General features: G+C 40.3%; 1 protein-coding gene across 3 annotated transcripts in view; it reads left to right on the forward strand.

Annotated features, from left to right (window-relative positions):
• The window catches only part of slc4a11 (solute carrier family 4 member 11), a 177,322-nt gene that overhangs the window by 40,455 nt on the left and 118,259 nt on the right, over window positions 1–18,608 (forward strand). Inside the window, exon 1 of one of the 3 annotated variants that reach the window (XM_036209987.1) lies at window positions 9,208–9,521. The exons of 1 other annotated variant lie outside the window; for it this stretch is intronic. Coding sequence is in view for 1 of the 2 variants with exons in the window: in XM_024259731.2 (XP_024115499.1) it covers window positions 9,485–9,521 (37 nt within the window). In the remaining variant the exon portion in view is untranslated. Of the gene's footprint in view, window positions 1–9,207; window positions 9,522–18,608 lie in introns of those variants that run through there. One more of the 3 variants, XM_024259731.2, reaches the window with a different exon arrangement.

An 18,608-nucleotide genomic window follows, 5' to 3' on the forward strand; every position in this document is an offset into this window, starting at 1 on the left:
ACACACACACACACACTACCACCACCACTGGGCACAAGTGTGGAACAGATAAACCCCCACGTACCAGTAAAATATCTCAATAACCTCAACGATCCAGACGTGGAAACGTATTTACAGATGTTTTTGTAGAACTCTGCAGAATAAATACACCTGATCTCTCATCAACCGAGTCTTATGAGGTCGAGATGAACACATAGCGACTTTTACGCAATTATAGACAGTGGAGACGGTGGATTTGAGATGCAAATTGCGTGCTGTTTGATCGGAAAAAGTACTTAAATAATGCGCTTCAGGGGGTGGGAAGTAGAGGATCCGAGGTACACCTGTGTGCCGAACTGTTTCTTTTGCGACGTGTACATCCTTTAAGGCAGTGGTCCCTAACCTTTTTGGGGCTGTGGACCGGTCAGCCAGTGTAGAGTTATTCCGCGGCCCGGTCGGGGGGGGGGTTGCATTAAAAACGTTAATCCACTGTGTTATCATGTACAACTTTATTAGCTGGGTCCTCATGAAGTCACAACAACAGCTTAACATAACATGACCAACATCGTTTCTACCCCAACACAATGCAAACTTTCTAAAGAAGTTTGTTTTTTGCTCATTTTGCTATCTTGAGATTAAATTTAACGGGATGTATCATGTGACGTGTTGCGGCCTTGACGTGTGTCAAGTGAGGATGTAAATGAGAAAATCCGGTAACTTTTCTAAATAAAACATTTAAAAAAAATAAGATGATAGAGATTAATTTTTCTTTCTGTGCGCCCCGGTAACAAATGACCCCGGGGGTCGGGGACCACTGCTTTAAATGTAATAATGATCTCGTCAGTCATCTGACATCTGTGCATAATGGAGGATTGATAAAACACATAACGGCTCTCAATTTTGTGTCATGTCAGAAAAGCAAAAGCTTCAAGTGCAACATTTTAACTAAAAAATATTTAATTCCTCCCCCTGCACGTGCTTAGTTGCATGAACCGTGTGACTGCCTCCTTTTCTCCTCATTCCCGAACCAAAAAAAAAAAATCCCCATCCCCGAACCGCCCTCTGCGCACTCGGAAATGTGTATCTGAATGGACGAGCATGTTTGAGCATTTCTATGACCATTCGATTTGTTCGGGAAAGTCAGATATCTATGCAAACAGGTATGTGTGTGGGAATCACCTGTTTTCTGTCTGTTCTTCTGTTGCTGGCCTAGGTATGTGACAAAAATTTTCAAATTAGGTTGATTGCTCTGATATTTATATCACTGGAAAGGGCTGAAAGAGACCATTCCAACGGTATAAAGATCATTAAGATAACTCAATGAATAAGAAAGTTATGGCAAGTTAAGTGATCAAAAGTAGGGTATCATTTTATTCCTGAATAAACAGCAAAACAGTGATATTTATGTGACAGAAACAAGGATTAGAGTCTTTAAATTGTTGTAACTTTCTCATTTCTTGTCCAATCCATAAAGTTGGAAAGCTAATCAAGTGAACTACAAGAATTAAGTTGATTTAAATTTAGTATAAAATCAATATTAATGTCAATATTATCAAATAATCACACAGAAATCTGCTCCTGTATGCCTGTACACATTGATTGCAGCCAATCAGCTTGCTAGATTCGGTCACGTGACCTCCCGTTCCAGCATTCAATTCTTCGGCACGGAGGCTTGCGAATTAAAAAACAGTATCTGCTAATTGTTTTTTCTCATGAACATTACAGGAGATGTAGAATAAATCAAATATAAGTAGATGTGCTCGCATGTAAACTATCCACCGATTTAGCTACGCTCGTTCTAAGAAGGAGAGAACGCTGCAGCCTCGCGCGCAGGCTGAACAGCAGGTCTGGCAGAAAGTTCCGGCGCCGAAGCTGCACTTACGCGCGTGCCCTATTCCCAGCCATTCGCGGAGAAAGGTTCCACATGCAGCTTTTCTCGTGTGACACGCCGCTGGACTGCTTTAAGCGCTCAGTATAATCGAGAGAATCCGGTTGATTTTCAAAATAAAAGATTTCTGACTCAAAAAAAAAAAAAAAAAAAAAAAACCTCCCTAAATTCTTCCGCGGCCCGGTGGCAATGGGTCTGCGGCCCGGTACCGGTCCGCGGCCCGGTGGTTGGGGACCACTGCTTTAAGGTGTCGCTCCCAGTCATCAGAAGTCTTGTTCGGTCATGTGTCGAGGAAAAAGGTTTTTTTCCTTCATTCTCGATGTAGAGGGCGGGCATCTGGCATTAGAGGAATCCAGTGATTGGTCAATGAGATGAAGAGCTCCATACCACTGGTTAGATGATTAAAGGGATTGATTTGACATTTTACGTAGAGTTAGTTCATCCTTCGTGTCAGCGGAGACCACTTATCGCCATTTATGCCTCTGATACTGATACTGCGATGACGATACATTTGCGGTTTACTGTGCGGGCCTAATTATTACTAATAAAAATAATCTCTATTATTTTTATTTTAAATTAGTTATTAAAAAGGATCACAACATAATTAAAGAGAAAAATAATCTTCTATGATGTTTATTGTTCTAGTGTCCTTTGTAGGAATCAAAGTTGATCTGTCCAGGAACTTTGAAATATTTTGGTTCCAAACATTCTGAAGATTAAATGCATCCTTTGTACAACACCAGGACATAATTTGTGTCTCTAAAGCAAAGATGTCTTAATTAAAGGCTCTTTTTCTTTTAAAGCTACAGAGGTTGTTGGTTTTAAAAGTTAATTTCTCCCGCTGATGTTGATGCCATGTGAAAGGTCAGTCATTTGCATAAGCCTCCAAATACTACATGACTGTGTGTGGTGTAGCCAGTGGGTCTTTTTAGCATAGAGGCTGAGCTCTATGAGGGCAAATGCATCATTCAGTGAGCCAGAGGACAACTCGGGTCTTCTCACCTGCTCCATTTGTTCCATTCAGGTGTAATAATGAGCACGCTGCTTAAACATCAAACATCTCTTCTGCAGATTATGTCTTGTTAAGTGCCGTTAAGGGAAAATTAATCGTAGATGCTAACTTAAATGTTGTTTAGTGATTGTTACCTGCATGTGCCTGAGCTGATTGAATTCAGATTTACTTCCATCATCGACAGAAGAGTCAAGCCTCATTACTATGGTGGCTTCTGGGTTCACCTGAGGGGGGTTGAGGTTGGTGTCAAATATAGCTCAGACGGGCGGAAGAAGTACAATAGATAAATAAAATCAAAAGTCCTGCAGTAGATACCATCTGTTTCTAAAATGTCTTCTTCAAATGATTACACTTTTTCTGTTAGTACAAAGGCTGAGTGCATGTAGGCGTTGTCACAGGATAGGTTGAGGTTCACCTCAGACCCGTTTAACCAGTTCTTAAAAACACACACATGTTTTCTGCTCATCTGCCTCTTGTTCTTTTGACCCACTTTCAACTAATAATTAAGATTAAGTCTTTCTCCAGCCCTGCGACAGACTGGCGACCTGTCCAGGTGAACCCCGCCTTCGCCCATCAGTAGCCGGGTTAGGCTCCGGCACCCCCGCCACCCCGAAAGGGACAAAGCGGACAAGAAGATGAATGAATGAATCTTTCTCCATTCCATAAATTCTATCCCAATAGTCAAAGATTAAGTTAGATACCATGGAAATAGTTAAAAATGCTGATTATTAATCTATAGTTCCTAAATTGAGTCGACTTGTGTTAGCTGTTGGTGGAGTGAGCATAAGGTGTTTGCTGCCATTTCAAACATGGGTGAGAACAGCAATGTCTCTTCATTTAGTGGCAGTGACACTGTGGGGTTACATATGTGCCAAAAATATGTTTTTGCGTCCACTGCTCTGTCTTTGGTTAATTGTCTATGTCTAATGAACAAGTTTTTTGAGCATTTTTTCATGTCTATGTATTAAGCAATATCTTCTGCGTGTCCATGCTTCTTTGATTACTTTGTATTTGCTTTGTGATGTTTCAGCTTACTTTAAGCCCTCAGGTCTCTTCTAAAAATAGCACAACTCCCTTGAGCTGTGTCTAAAACTCAATTTTATTCTGTTGCTGTTTTTCAATTACACTTGCATTTCCATAGATTTAAAAATGAAAATGTCTTAAAACATGCTGATGATACATGAACTTTAGATAAGTTTAGGTGACCTCTGACCTACTCCAGTTCAAACATCATTATTTTTTTTAAATGCTCCAGATTTGTTCATTAGTTCAAAATGTGACAAGATTTGTTTAAAAATATGTTGGTTGATTTCTCTTTAACATGACATAATTGATAATTCATAATTGATCCGTTTCTGTTCACTGCCTACACAACTTAACACACAACACCAGATCCGTTCATCTGCAGAAGTTCTCGGATGACTCTGCCATTGTCGGCTTGATCCAGGATGACAATGACAGAGAGTACAGAGCTGTGATCCAGAGCTTTGTGGATTGGTGCCAGCAGAACCACCTGCAGATTAACGAAGGGAAAACAAAGGAGCTGGTGGGGAACTTCCGGAGGCACTCCCACTCTGCACTAACAGCGTGAACATCCAGGGAAGGGACATTGAGAGAGTGGAGTCCTACAAGTACCTGGGTGTTCACCTGAACAATAAGCTGGACTGGTCCAACAACACCAACGCACTCTACAAAAAAGGGCAGAGCAGACTCTTCCTGCTGCGGAGACTGAGGTCTTTTGGAGTCCAGGGACCACTCCTTAAGACCTTGTATGACTCCGTAGTGGCATCAGCCATCCTTTATGGAGTGGTCTGCTGGTGCAGCAGCATCTCCTCAGCAGACATGAAGAAGCTGGAGAAGCTGGTGAGGAAGGCCAGCTCCGTTCTGGGGCTGCCGCTTCAGTCTGTGCAGGAGGTGGGGGAAGGGAGGATGGTAGCCAAGCTATCATCCTTGATAAGGAATGATGTTCATCCCCTTTGTGACACGGTGCTGGCTCTCAGCAGCTCTTTCAGCCACAGACTGATCCACCCCAGGTGTCTGAAAGAGCGACACCGCAGGTCGTTCCTACCTGCTGCAGTGAGACTGTACAACCGAAGCTGCTCCTAGTGAACCGTTTGCTGAGATGTTGATGCCATCAGTCACTTTATTTTTGTCACTTTATTTTATACTTAATCCAAGTCACTTTAAAAAATATGTTGTGCAATTTCTGTAACATTAATCATATCCACAGTGCAATTGCTTCCTCTTTACATTTTTCTTTTTTTTGTGTTTTTATCTCTGCACTATAACTTTGTTCTCTTTGTAAATATGTAAATTGTCCAATTTTTCTAATTTTTCTATCTATAATGCTGCCGTAACCCTGAAATTTCCTCACCGTGGGACGAACAAAGGACTATCTTATCTTATCTTAAATTATAGAGGAGTATCATTATTCATTATTAATCATGTATAACTAACAATAAGCAAATGTGTTATTTCAAAATGGTAGCCCTTCGTGTGACTCAGTACCAATGAAGTAACTCTGAGTCTCATAAAGGTTGGTGACTCCTGGTGTTCATGTCGCTGCTTATAATGTCATTGATGGGTTCCAAACAAAAACTTAAAAGCTGTTTTTGTTCGTTGGTGAATGCTCCTGACTAAACTAACTGTTTGAATGTCTTGTACGTTTTTGTTAAAACTGTGTGGTAACTGGAGCTGGTGTCTCACATGATTAGGTTTGACTAGGTCAAAGGTTGTTTTGACAGTTTTCATTGAAATGTTTACCATCACATTCTCTCATAAATAGAGCTCCCTCTCCAGAATAGTGCTAATTGTCCTTTTTACCACAGTGACATGACCCTTGCTGCCTGTGAAAGAAGCCATGGACAAAACAAGCCATATTTGTTCCTCTAATGGGAATCATAACTTTGTTACAAAAAATCAAAGCATTGCTACATCTTCAGAAAGTGTTATATTGTTATTAAAGTCTTCTAGGTGCAGCAAAAAAGGAGATTTTTTAAGCTTTCCCTGCATGCGGTGTTATGATCTTTTATGTGTTCAGTGTTTTTAGAAAAGCAGACTCGGAAAACGAAACAGGTCGGAAGACCAAGATTAGTTTTGTGTGACTCCACCGTCTAAAAATGGTGAAAAACCGGTTTCTTTGCATGCCAGTATTGTTGTAGTCTTGACGGCTGAAATGCTCCTTAAGTTTGGACTTTTTTTTTTTATCTATACTGAAAGGTGCTTTCATTTGTATTTATTATGATCTTAGCCTTAATATGGACAACTGAATCATCCAGAGTGTACCTCGCCTTCACCTAACAGTAGCTAGGATAGGCTCCAGCATCCAAATGACCCCAAAAAGGATAAGCAGGTTTGGAACATGGATAGATGTAGTTCTGGGAAAAAATGTATATCACGATATAAATCATTTTATATCACAATAACAGTATATATTATGATGTACCACAATAAAGTATATTTTCAGTTATTCTCTAAAAAAACAAAAGACAAAAATATCATTATTTACTTTTCTCTGACTTTATCTTTTCAAAAAAATGTGACTGAATTGTCACAAAGGAGAAAACGTTTTTTTAAAGTGCACAACAGTTTCAAGTTTTTTTTATGAGGAAAACACATTGTTGCACCAATGCCCAGCAATAAAATAAACAAATAAAAGCGATAGAAGAGAAATGGTATGACACTTTCCTATCAGCCACACGATACGTATCGTCATGTCGCCCAGCACTGGATGGATGTACGGATCATGATCATTATTTTTATTTCCCTCTAACCTTTTAAAAGCATTATTTTTAATCATAAACAAATCAAAATCAAATCTCACTGTATTCCCTATCTGTGAATTGGAGGTTGAAATTATGTTTCTTTCACTCTAAGTAAATTATCATCAACAGTTGATTCTTTGTCTGAGCTTCTTTTTTCTGCCATCTTTCTGGGATGCTTCAGTGATTTAAGCGTTGAAGTCCAATTGCTGCAGGACCAAATCACCCCCCCCCCCCCCATTGTTCCTGAGAGTTTTGGGTTTTTGTTTTAAGAACGAACTTCTCAGAAAAGAACTTTAACTCACAAAAACTTGTTTTTTTGTAATTATGTTTAATTAAAAGGTTTTCTGCAGGCAGCCTTTCTAGAAAAGTAACATTTATTTATCTTGTTCTGCCTTAATTCACTCAACTATCTGCTCTACTAAAGAGCTGCAGAGCCAATTTAATTCAACATTGCACAGCTAAATAGAGTAAATTAGGCTGATTGTACAAAGCATGATAATTAAATAAAAAAACAAACAGCTAATTCCCAAAATAAAACACCTACAGTGCATAAGGTCAACTTTTCTAACTGTCTGACCTGACAAAAGATATTTTATGGTTTCAAATGTAAAAAAACAATAAAACAGGTCAGGTTTGTTTGTAATTAAGTGTTGCCCTCTCCTTTTTCAAACATTAAATAAATATGTCCAACACTCAATTCCACACAAGCAGGAAGCACTCAGAAGCACACGGCTTTTCCAACCCTCCCGGTGGGACCTCCTGTTCAGATGAAGACTGAGGGGAACTGTGGCGCAGCTGGTTGGTGTTGCAATCACAGCCAGTTGGACCTCAGGGTTGCATTAAACATGTTAACCAAAGCCTGTAGAGTCCTGGGTGCAGCACTCCACTTTTTTTGTACTTCTCTGAGCTTTGCATAGTCTGACCTTGAGGTTGATGTGCTCAGGCGTCCTCTACTGGGAGCCCGACCGCAGCTTTGACTGTTCTTTACTTTGGAAAAATGCAGTTCAGAGCAGAGCCTTGAAATTCAGATTGTTGGTAAACAGATTCGAAGATATGTCTGAATGCCTCTGAGCAGCAAACTGACCAAAGGTCTGCTTTTTATGAAGGCTTGGACACCTGCTGAAGACCAGTTCATCAAGGGCTCATGTTTAGCTGCACCTGCTGGAATGTAGCCCTTCAACCAGGGGTGTGAGACTCAATCACACAGGGGCCAGAATCCAAACACACCTTGGGACAGGATAAACATTTATTGAACACTCTAAAACTATACATTTTTAGAACTTTAGAAACGTAACTAATTATGAAGTAGATATATAACATTACCTGTGATAATGCTAGTGTGAATGCTGTAAGCTGAATTTGGTGAAGATGCTAGTGCTGATAGCTGAAAACGCTGAAATTGATAGCCACCTAAAACATTTGCTAAATGCCAAATTAGCCTAAAAACAAACAAAAAAAAAACTCAAAAGAAAAAAAAACTTAGGTTAGCCCAAACACCTAGCATGTAACTGAAAAATAGCTAAACTCCAAATTTACTTAAAAAAGTGAAAAAAGCTTAAGTTAGCCAAAACAGCTAGCATGCAGCGCAAATTTTAGCTCAACTCCAAAATAGCCTAAAAAATCTTAAATCGTAAATGCCAAAATAGTCCAAAAAGCTAGCAGAATGTCAATTTGTAAAACTTTAAAACTATAAATTGGTAACATGATCATGAATAATTAAAATGCAGGAATTTTATTCCAGAATAAATCAACTTAAACCTTAAATAACTTTCTCTCCAAAAAATATATTTTGTCAAAATTACACAAGTTAGAAATAAGCACAAGATAACATCGGAATATTAATAACAATAAAATAAAATGATCTGGAGGGCCGGATCCGGCCCCCGGGCCTTGACTTTGACACATGTGATTTAAACTCTCCTACAAGCAGGGCTTTGGTTGAGTCAGTCTGTATCCTGTAACTTGTTTTTTCCAGGAGTAATGACTTGTTTATTTGTCTTAGCCGTAGTTTCTCATTAAAGCCAGATCCTCCTGAGAGCCTCCTGAGTTTCACTTCATGTGTGGTTTCATTCAGTCAGTTTGCTTTACCTGCTCCGAATCATGGAGCTGCCGCACAGCATTAGTCATACTGTTTGCAAAAGGATCTTGCTGGGTTGTAATGCCAGTCCTAATAGTATATTAGGTCACGTTTACAGTCTTTGAGTACAGTTGGCTGATTCATCTTTTGCATTGTGTTTGCTAATTGTGAACGCGTTCCTCTGTTTGTGTAGCTGCAAAGCAAACACAGTCGTGTCTAACAACCAATGAAAGGAATACTTGAGAAGCTAGAGTAAACCATATTCGTACAAAATCATGGCTGCCCGTTGCAAAAACTCAATGTACTTCCTGAGGTTTTGAGAGCACACATATATATGTAACAAAGTTTTTATTTCTCCTGTTTTGATGTCTAAGCAAAGCCAGACAATGACTGTCCATTGTTGAAGTGTTTGGGGGGGGGTGAAGCATGAGGACAAGCCGTCATGGTTGTTGATGCCATGCCGAAGAGGTGTGTCTTGACGTAAGGTTCTCCTCGCCCCACAATGCCCTGCCATAGGCTGCAGACTGGTGGGCTGCTGAGTGCAGACAGAAAGGAAGGCACTAGGACCCAGCGGTAGGAGAGCGAGTAGGCAGGCAGAGTGGGGCTGAGTCACTGCATGTGTCTGAGAGGCAGTCAGAAACAGAGCAGAGCAGGGGAGCAGAGGTGATCTCACACTCATCAGCACAGGATAACACAACCATGATGGGTTGATTTGGGGGGAGTCGTTTGGAGAGAGGAAGTGTGCGTTCATCACTCGCCCAGCCATGGAGACCAACAAAGTTCTTCATTTCGTGCCTTCTGGTAAGTGGATGAGAGCTGCTCCTCAGCTGTGCACGACTCAGATCACTGGAAGAACCTCGGGGTTCCCTACCTTGTGAAACCTGAGAACCCCCCTCCCTGCAAAACAGGCAGATGTTTTTGGTGCTACTGTGCATACTTGAGAAATTACGAGTTTGCTGTTTTTGTGCTCACAAGAATGTGGCAACATTTGCAGGAATCTGGTTTTGTTCAGAATTGACCTTTTCCCCCTTTTTTGTATTTTTGCACATTTTTCTTGCTGTTTGTGTTTTTTTTTTCTTCAAAGAACTGAACCTTGAGAAACAATTGCATTGCACAGCCACTCAGCAAGTGTACCTGTCGAGAATGAAGAACTGGAAAGCAGGCAGGTCTGTGGCTGCCTGAGCATTTGTTGCATTGGAGTTTTGCAATTGTTCAATTAAATGAAGTTGTTGAAACAGAGCAACAACTGTGTGTGCTGTGCACATGTGTCTGTGATTAAAAAAACACTAGTAGACGTGTTTTTTCCTGTTTGAATCAAGAGTGCGAGATAAGGACGGACATATTAGTCTGGCTGACAGTCGCAGGGGAGCGGTGAGTTCTGCCCTCCATGAAAGTCCTCTGAGAGTCTGAAGCCCATTTGAAGGTGCGATGCTGCTGCCTCCTCACTTTCATTTTGTCTGAGCAGGAAACTGCATCTTTGTGACAAAGACTAAGATGAAAGCAAAGGAAGTCTGATCTTTTACGATGAAAGACAAGAACAGAGCAAATGTCAGCATCCATGCAAGTTTGGATCATCGGTATTCATGAGTTTACGAGTGCACGGAGCCTTTCTGCGGGCGGCTTTGTGCACTCCAGCGCCGTCCCAGAGTGCATGTCTAGGCGTGTTGGACACTGCTGAGGCTCGTCCTCTTGAAGAGTAATTTGCATTCATTTGGCTTACACCTGATCAGAGGTGGAGGTGGCGGGTGTGATCCTCGCAGCATCTGAATCCTGAAAGGTCTGTCATGCAGGAGAGGTGGAGGTTTGACAAAAGGCTGATGAGAGCAGGTGAAACGTGCTGAGATAGTCCTTACACTCGCCTGTAATTTCAGGCAATAAAGGTTTAAAAAGTGCTCTGTGGCGTGTTATCTGCGGGGATTTGATGGTGTTATCATTCGTCACCAGTGACTCGACAATCAAATTTCCAAAAGGATTAGATTTTCTGCTTTTCACACTCACTTTGTTGCCCTCTGGATTTTCAACTAAAGCAGAGCAAGCTGTTCTGTGCTGCAAATCTGAGCACACATAGCAGGAACATGGTGTCCAGCCAAAGGTTGGGCCGAAGCTTCAAAGAAAACCTTTTCCTAATGTTGCTGACTGTGAAGATTATTCAAGTCGTTTTGTTGTTGTGTGAGCAGATGACCAGATTGTGTGATTGACACTAGAAACCTGCAGATGGGTGAAGGACGAGCTATTATACATAGAGAATAAGGCAAATTAGAAATCAAGCGATCCATCATTTATGGAGCGCCAAGCTCATGTACGGCATCAATGCTTCACAGGGATCGATCTAAAACTGGAAACAAATAACATCAGGCAGGAAACAATAGAATCGAACTAATGCTCATCCCTAATTACTGAAAAAACTGGAGATTTTGTTGATTATTCTTATAATTTTTTGATTAAATCCAACCAAAAAACCAAAAAGAGTGAAAATGTGTTTGTGCTCTCAGTCTTTTTACAAAAGTGTCAGTTGAATGAATAAAATCAAGTTTTATTTTATGTTTTACTGACATTGATCAGTTGGTCTGCTGTTTTCCTTGAGAAGAAATGTTCTTAGAAATGAAAGGATTTTAGTGTTTTTCTCAGTTTGCTTCTGCTGTCTGGTGTTTTGTAGCCTTCAGACAACGATGAGCAAATATTCATTCAGTCTTATTTAGAACACCACTGAATTTGCCTTTCTGTTGGGATTTATGTTTAAATGACAGAAGATGAGTATTTCACATCACCTTAATTCTCTTAAAAATGTTAGGAGGTTTTAACTTTTGGGATAATAATTTAGTGTAGTGTTTTTATTTTCTCGCACCAATTTTACTGTCTTTTACATTTAGCAAATAACATACATGAAAACTGCATTTATAGCCCCAATCCACTCATCTTTTGATCTATTTTTAAAGTGTTTCCAGTGGGTTTTTTTGTGCCATTTTTATCCAAAATCTAAACATCTGTATCCTTTTCTAGGACATATTTACTGCAGACCAACATTAGAAAGTCTCCTCTGAGTTTTGGGCAGGACTATTAGAGGAGAGTGAGCTTGTGCCCATTTCCCATCATCCCTTTATTTTCACTCTCCTCCAACAGCTTACAGTCCCTTATTACCCCAAGCTAACATTACTGATGCAAAAAAAAAATAATAAAAATTGTACAGTTTAGATCCAGATTCGAGTTCAGACGGGGAAAACAAAGACGTTCATGGATCTATTTGTCTGTAAATGGATGATCAGAATGGAGAGGAGCAGGGAGACTGTGGTCTGCCATAGTAGATTTTACAGAATAACTAAAAGCTTTTTCAAATTTTTTTTTTCCTGATTCATTGCAGTTTAAATAAAGAAATACTCAAACATAATTTTAAGCTTCATTTTCTTTATACAGTTGGGCAAAGAAGTGTTTAGTCAACCACCAATCATGCAAGTTCTCCCACCTAAAAAGATGAGAGAGGCTGTAATTTTCATCAAAGGTATACCTCAACTATGACAGAAAAAAAGAGGGAAAAAAAATCACATTGTTTGATTTTTAAAGAAGTTATTTGTAAATTGTGTGGAAAATTAAGAATTTGATCACCTAATAACAAACCAGATTTCTGTCTCTCACAGACCTGGAACTTCTTCTGTAAGAAACTCATTGTATTAATGGAACCTGTTTGAACTGGTTATCTATATAAAAGACACCTGTCCACAAACTCAAACAGTCACACTCCAAACTCCACCAGAATCAAAACTGATGACCTGCACCAGGCTGGAAGACTGAATCTGGGATAGGTAAGCAGCTTGGTGTGAAGAAATCAATCAAAGACATACAAGATCCCTGATCATCTCCTCCATCTGGGGCTTCCTGAAATACCTCACTCTGTGGGGTCAAAATGATCAGAAGAGTGGTGAGCAAAAATCCCAGAACCACACGGGGGACCTGGTGAATGACCTACAGAGAGCTGGGACTACAGTGACAAAGACTACCATCAGTAACAGTACCAACGCTGCAGAACCAGACGTGTCGTCCCGCTAAAGCCAGAACATGTCCAGCCCATCTAAAGTTTAGTAGAGAGATCTGGATGATCCTGAAGAGGATTAGGAGAATGTGCTATGGTCAGATGAAACCAGAACAGAACTTTTTGATAAGAACTCTACTGTTTGGAGGAGGAAGAAGAACACCATACCTACTGTAAAGCATGGGGGTGGAAGCATTATGCTTTGGGGATGGAGGAATGGACCAAAATATCACTGCTCTAGAGGAGATCTGCATTGAGGAATGGACCAAAACATCTCTGCTCTAGAGGAGATCTGTGTGGAGGAATGGACCAAAACATCACTGCTCTAGAGGAGATCTACATGGAGGAATGGACCAAAACATCACTGCTCTAGAGGAGATCTGATGGAGGAATGGACCAAAACATCACTGCTCTAGAGGAGATCTGCAGAGGAATGGACCAAAACATCACTGCTCTAGAGAAGATCTGCATGGAGAAATGGACCAAAACATCACTGCTCTAGAGGAGATCTGATGGAGGAATGGACCAAAATATCACTGCTCTAGAGGAGATCTCCATGGAGGAATGGACCAAAACATCCCTGCTCTAGAGGAGATCTGATGGAGGAATGGACCAAAACATCACTGCTCTAAAGGAGATCTGTGTGGAGCTGTATTTTCTTCTTACAGCACCAGAAGAAGTGTCGCCCAAAACTAACATGGAGGAGAATCTGATGGTTTTCCTCTTAAATTTTGATATTTTGATATTTTTCTCATTTGCATCAAAGCATTATTATTCTAGTTTTTTATTTTTTTGCCATAGCAAATCTAAAAGTGCAACTTATAATCCAGAAAATACGGTATATTATAAAACTACCAATAATAGACCCATTGAGGATCAATTTGATCCGTTTTAGTGCAGACAAGTGTTTTTACTTTTTACCCTCGCTAGGAGTTAGCTTTTCCTTTATGTTTCAAACACCTATGATTAACGATCATAAACACAGCATGAAGCTGAAATCTCTCAGACTGCTACTACCAAGGTGTCACTCCTCAGGTGTGACGGCAAACCAAATAATCACTGTTGCAGCCGTGACCTGCAGAACCCCAAAATCTCAGCATGGAGGACACACGGCAGCGGTGTGAATTAGTAGTTCGACCATGTGGACGTGGAGGTGTGCAGGGAAGAAGATGGATGACGAGTTCCTGTGTGCGTGTTTGCATGTGTGTGTGTGTGTGTTAGAGATGTGACAGTGATCTCTGATCAGTATTCACCGCTGGCAACAGATCTCAGAAGCTCCAGCCACTGAGCACAGCCATCTGGGCAAAAGACAAACACACATGAACACACACAAGTTTGAAATACAAACACACACCAGCACCGAAAGATCGCAAAAACACATCCATGCAAGACATGACAAGTCAGCCACACACGCAGAAGTACATTCACACCTTCATACAATCCACACACTCCCATCTGCACAAGCAAAACTGTCCTGTCAGATATTGACCACATGCAGTCCACGTCATTATACCCACAGTTCATTTTAGCTACAGAATTTGACGGTTTGCACACAACAATTATGTAGATGTGTCCACATATACTTGTTATGCTCAGTTCCAGGAACACAGAATAAATAAGGCCACAAATGTATTACCGTTATGGCTAACACTCTTATTTCTCTGTCCAAGCCAATACACATCAGCTCACACCCTGTATTCTATCTGCACATTTACACACACTAATGTACCATGAACTCATGTTTTTCTCATTGAAAACGACAATTGTGAGACACTCTGGTCAGAAGTGAGTTTCACGTCTGCAAAAGTACATTTTCTGTCTCATAGTGTCATAACTGAGGAACAGTGAGGATTGTGACCATTCAGAGTGAAGCTGGTGTACAAGAATTCATTCACTTCCGAATGTCAAAACCTTTTCTTTCAAACTTTGTTCCTAGTCAAGAACTTCCCTTAAGTTCTGACAAAAAATCCTTTTGATCCATTGTTAAAGTTTTCCCAGTGGTGTTTTACTTATTACTCAATTTTTAGCAAAAAATCAAAATAACTGTGCCGTTTTCTATAACATAGTTACTGCAAAACGGCAGGAGTTCAGTAGATTCACCTCTGAGTTGTGAGATCATAACTCCCCCGCTACTAAGAGGTCACTGTTTACCCCCCCCCCCCCAGTTTACAGCCCCTCACAACCCCAAACTAACACTAACAGCAATATAGACAAGCACTGTCAGCACTATCCAGTCGTCCAGTTCTGATCCAGATTCCAACTCAGATGAGGAAAACAAAGACGTTCATGGATCTATTAATCTGTAAGTGGATGATCAGAATGAAGCAGAGCCGCAAGCTTATGGTTTATCCAGCAAATGCATTTATGCAACATCAGCACTTTTTTGTCTGCTCATCACTATTTGAAAAAATAAATACTCAGAAATTCTTTTTTGATCCTAATTTTCTTTAAATATGTCCTTCATGTAGTTCTGCCACAACCGATTATTTTAAAGGACGAATAATCACAGATTATTTTTTCTGATTAGTCGACTAATGGGTAAAGTGGATGTAAAGCACACATCTTAACCATCAGTAGCTTTAAACTAACTACAAATAAAGACAATTAGGATGATAGTTTATTCAACTTTTAATGAATCGTGCAGACTCTGCCCTTCACTAGTTTCTGCTGTTAAAACAAGATTAAATAAAGTGAGAGAGATAAGGAATATACTTTACATAAACTCATTTTGACAGGTGACCTTTGACCCTACACCATCCATCAAACTCGTTTTGACAGGTGCCCCGCCCCTCAAGATGACAATTAAATATCACTTTTATATATAAAGGGTATATAGGGTCAAAGGTCACCTGTCAAAATGAGTTTGATGGAAAGTATATTCCTGATCTCTCTAATGAGGTCGACATCTGAAACATGGAAATATGTTTCGCAAAAGATAAAGTTTTTGGTCTCACTGACTCAAACATAACTAATAATATAACAATAACTATGCGCTCACAACTTTATTCAACTTTACCATACTGTGACTCTATATAATATGACGTACCGACTAATCATGGCAGTCCTACCTCCATAATGAGAAAATGGCTACAACAAGTTAAACACAATTAAAGTCTTTAACGAAGACGAGCGTTAGAACATCTAATTCAGCTTATAAAGTTTCTTCAGTGACGTTATTTTTGCTGCACCAAAGATAAAAATACCCAAACTTTAAATATCCAGGTAACATTAGGACAGAGTGGTGCTAGGAGTTATTTAGTGCAACTAAACAGGATTTTATGTCTGTCACGAACACCAGTGAAGAGAAAAAAATCATTGAAATGAACGTTCAGCGTGCTGTCTTGTGGGGTCCCAGTGACCCCACTTTTAATGTAAACATGCCTAGGATAGCACGAGGGTTACACAGTGAAGGTTAAAGGGTAACAAACCCTAAATCAACTTTTTTTGTTTATTAATCTCTATATCATTTCCAATTTTTTAATAAATTAAAATAAAATTGTGTAATTCTTGAAAATATTTTCAAAAACCGCCTGTGTGCTGCCCCCCACACGTTGAATTGTGGTATTACAGTTGAATTTTGTGATTGGTCAAACCATGTAAGTTTCAGAAGTTCCACGTCATGATCTGCAGCTCCAGTCCTGCCCCCAGCCCCACCCCTCTGACTGGATTATCAGATTTGGACTGTGGGCGGAGTCAGCCTCCAACTTCCCTGTTTGGTTACCCTTTAAGCCAGTGGTCCCCAACCTTTTTCAGGCCACGGACCGGCTTAAATTAGAGAATATCTTCACGGACTGGACTGAAGTTGGCATTATTAAACTTCGGGTTTATAAAAATCTATTTTCTAAATAAAATGCCACTACAAGAAATTTTGTTAAAAATTCAAAAAATTTCAGTAGATATTTTTTATGCAGATACTATCTTAGCAATCTAGTTAGCCGTGTAGGTAGCTGCTTTCAGTCACGTGACCCAGATGGATTTTGAGCACAGGATTAAGAAGTCTTTCAAAATAAAACGTCTTTCAGGATCAGAATATAAACGAAACAGAAATATTCTAAGTTAGCACATTTATATATTTTTTGGTCTGCGGCCCGGTACCAAGTGACTGACCACGGCCCAGTGGTTGGGGAGCACTGCTTTAAGCAACTGCCACCTAAATTTAAAACAACTTCTTAACTTGCAGGAAGTTTGCTCTCAGCCTATTGAAGGGCTCATTTTTTCTTACACAATCATTCCGTTGGTATTGTTACATGAACACAAAATCTGAATTTTGTTCCACAACTGTTCTGCATGCAGACTTGGTTCAGACGGCCTTCCTCTAAAGATTACATGACAGGAAGCTGTGCAGCATTTCTTCTCACTTCCTGTTTCACTTATGTCATGCATGGTCTATGAAGGTGCACGGCTTGTCTGACACGGAACATTTTGTTCAAAAGTGCACAGGCGATTCTGAACCAGCCAATCCAACAAGCTAATCCCACACAAGCTGTGTACATAGTCCTATTCTGCCCCGTTGTTTTGGTATGTACACCCCTTCTCTGAGTGGTAATTATTCCAAGATGTCTGAGGGTGCCCGCGTTGTTGAATTCCCTAACATTGATGGTAAATCTTTCCAGAAGACTGTTTTAAACACTTAGTGGTAGTTTGTCAGGCAGTCGCCACAGAAGCTCAGCAGGAAGTGAGAACGGAGTCATGGTCACCTTATCATAACATCAGTGACACATACATCAGCATGCAGACACGCATCTTCTCCAACCCAAACGGCCCGTGGGACTTCAGCGCCATGCATTCAGAGCTGCAGACACAAACGGCATCACGTAGTTCACCGAGCGCTGCAGTCCTCACATGGACTGACAGTGATTGTGTTACACTGCTGCTTTCATGCAGCTGTTGATAGGTGTGTTTATGCTGTTGCTTCAGGGTCCAATGTCCTCTTTGTCCTTGAAGCACTGCAACTCGCGTCCATTTGCTGTTGCACCAAAATGCGTCGAGGTTGTGACGCATTCAGAACATCTGCACTTTGTAAGAACATCTGCAGATAGACGTGCTCCCATTAGTTTGGTCTTATGCAATAAATGTAATGCGCTATGGCTTAATAGCTCTCATAGGAACAAAGGCCTGCTGGCAAATTGGCAGAGTTCACACTGAGTGACAAGGTCAAAAAGCTTGACATGAAAAAGAAAGACAGCTACACAAGAAGCGCTCCTAGTGTCAAGCAAAGGGATAATCAGGCTGCTCAGCAGTGAGGCACACTTTCACTATATTTAGTTAGAGAACTATAGGAGGTTGCTTACCTCAAACAAGTGATGGTAGTGTGGGCCACAACTCAGCCAAGCAATGAGGCAGCTGAAGAAACGCGGAGTGACGCTGACGAGGTCAGTGCTTCCATTCACATTGTGACTGTACTCAAGGAACACGGATGAATGCTCTGCTCAAAGGTACATAGGTCACAACAAGGGCTGCCACGATTAGTCGACTAATCTACAACTAATCGACTATTAAAATAGTCGAGGACTAAATTAATAGTCGATTAGTCATTACTTTATATTTTATGGGGTCAGAGTGTAGTAAAGTTGAAAGTTATAATGTTTTGTTTTTTAGGCTATTTTGGAGTTTAGCTACATGCTAGCTATTTTGACTAATTTAGGCTTTTTTGTTTTTTAGGATAATGAGCAGTGTAGCTAATATTTCAGCTACATGCTAGGTATTTTGGCTAATTTAGGATTTTTTTCAGTTTTTTAGGCTAATTTGGAGCTTAGCTAATATTTCAGCTACATGTTAGCTGTTTTGGCTAACTTAGGCTTTTATCAGTTTTTTAGGCTAATTTGGCATTTAACTAATATTTTAGCTGACTTTCAGTTTCACTG

The sequence above is a fragment of the Oryzias melastigma genome, linkage group LG22 (genome assembly GCF_002922805.2).
Source record: "Oryzias melastigma strain HK-1 linkage group LG22, ASM292280v2, whole genome shotgun sequence".
In the NCBI taxonomy this organism is placed as follows: Eukaryota; Metazoa; Chordata; class Actinopteri; order Beloniformes; family Adrianichthyidae; genus Oryzias; species Oryzias melastigma.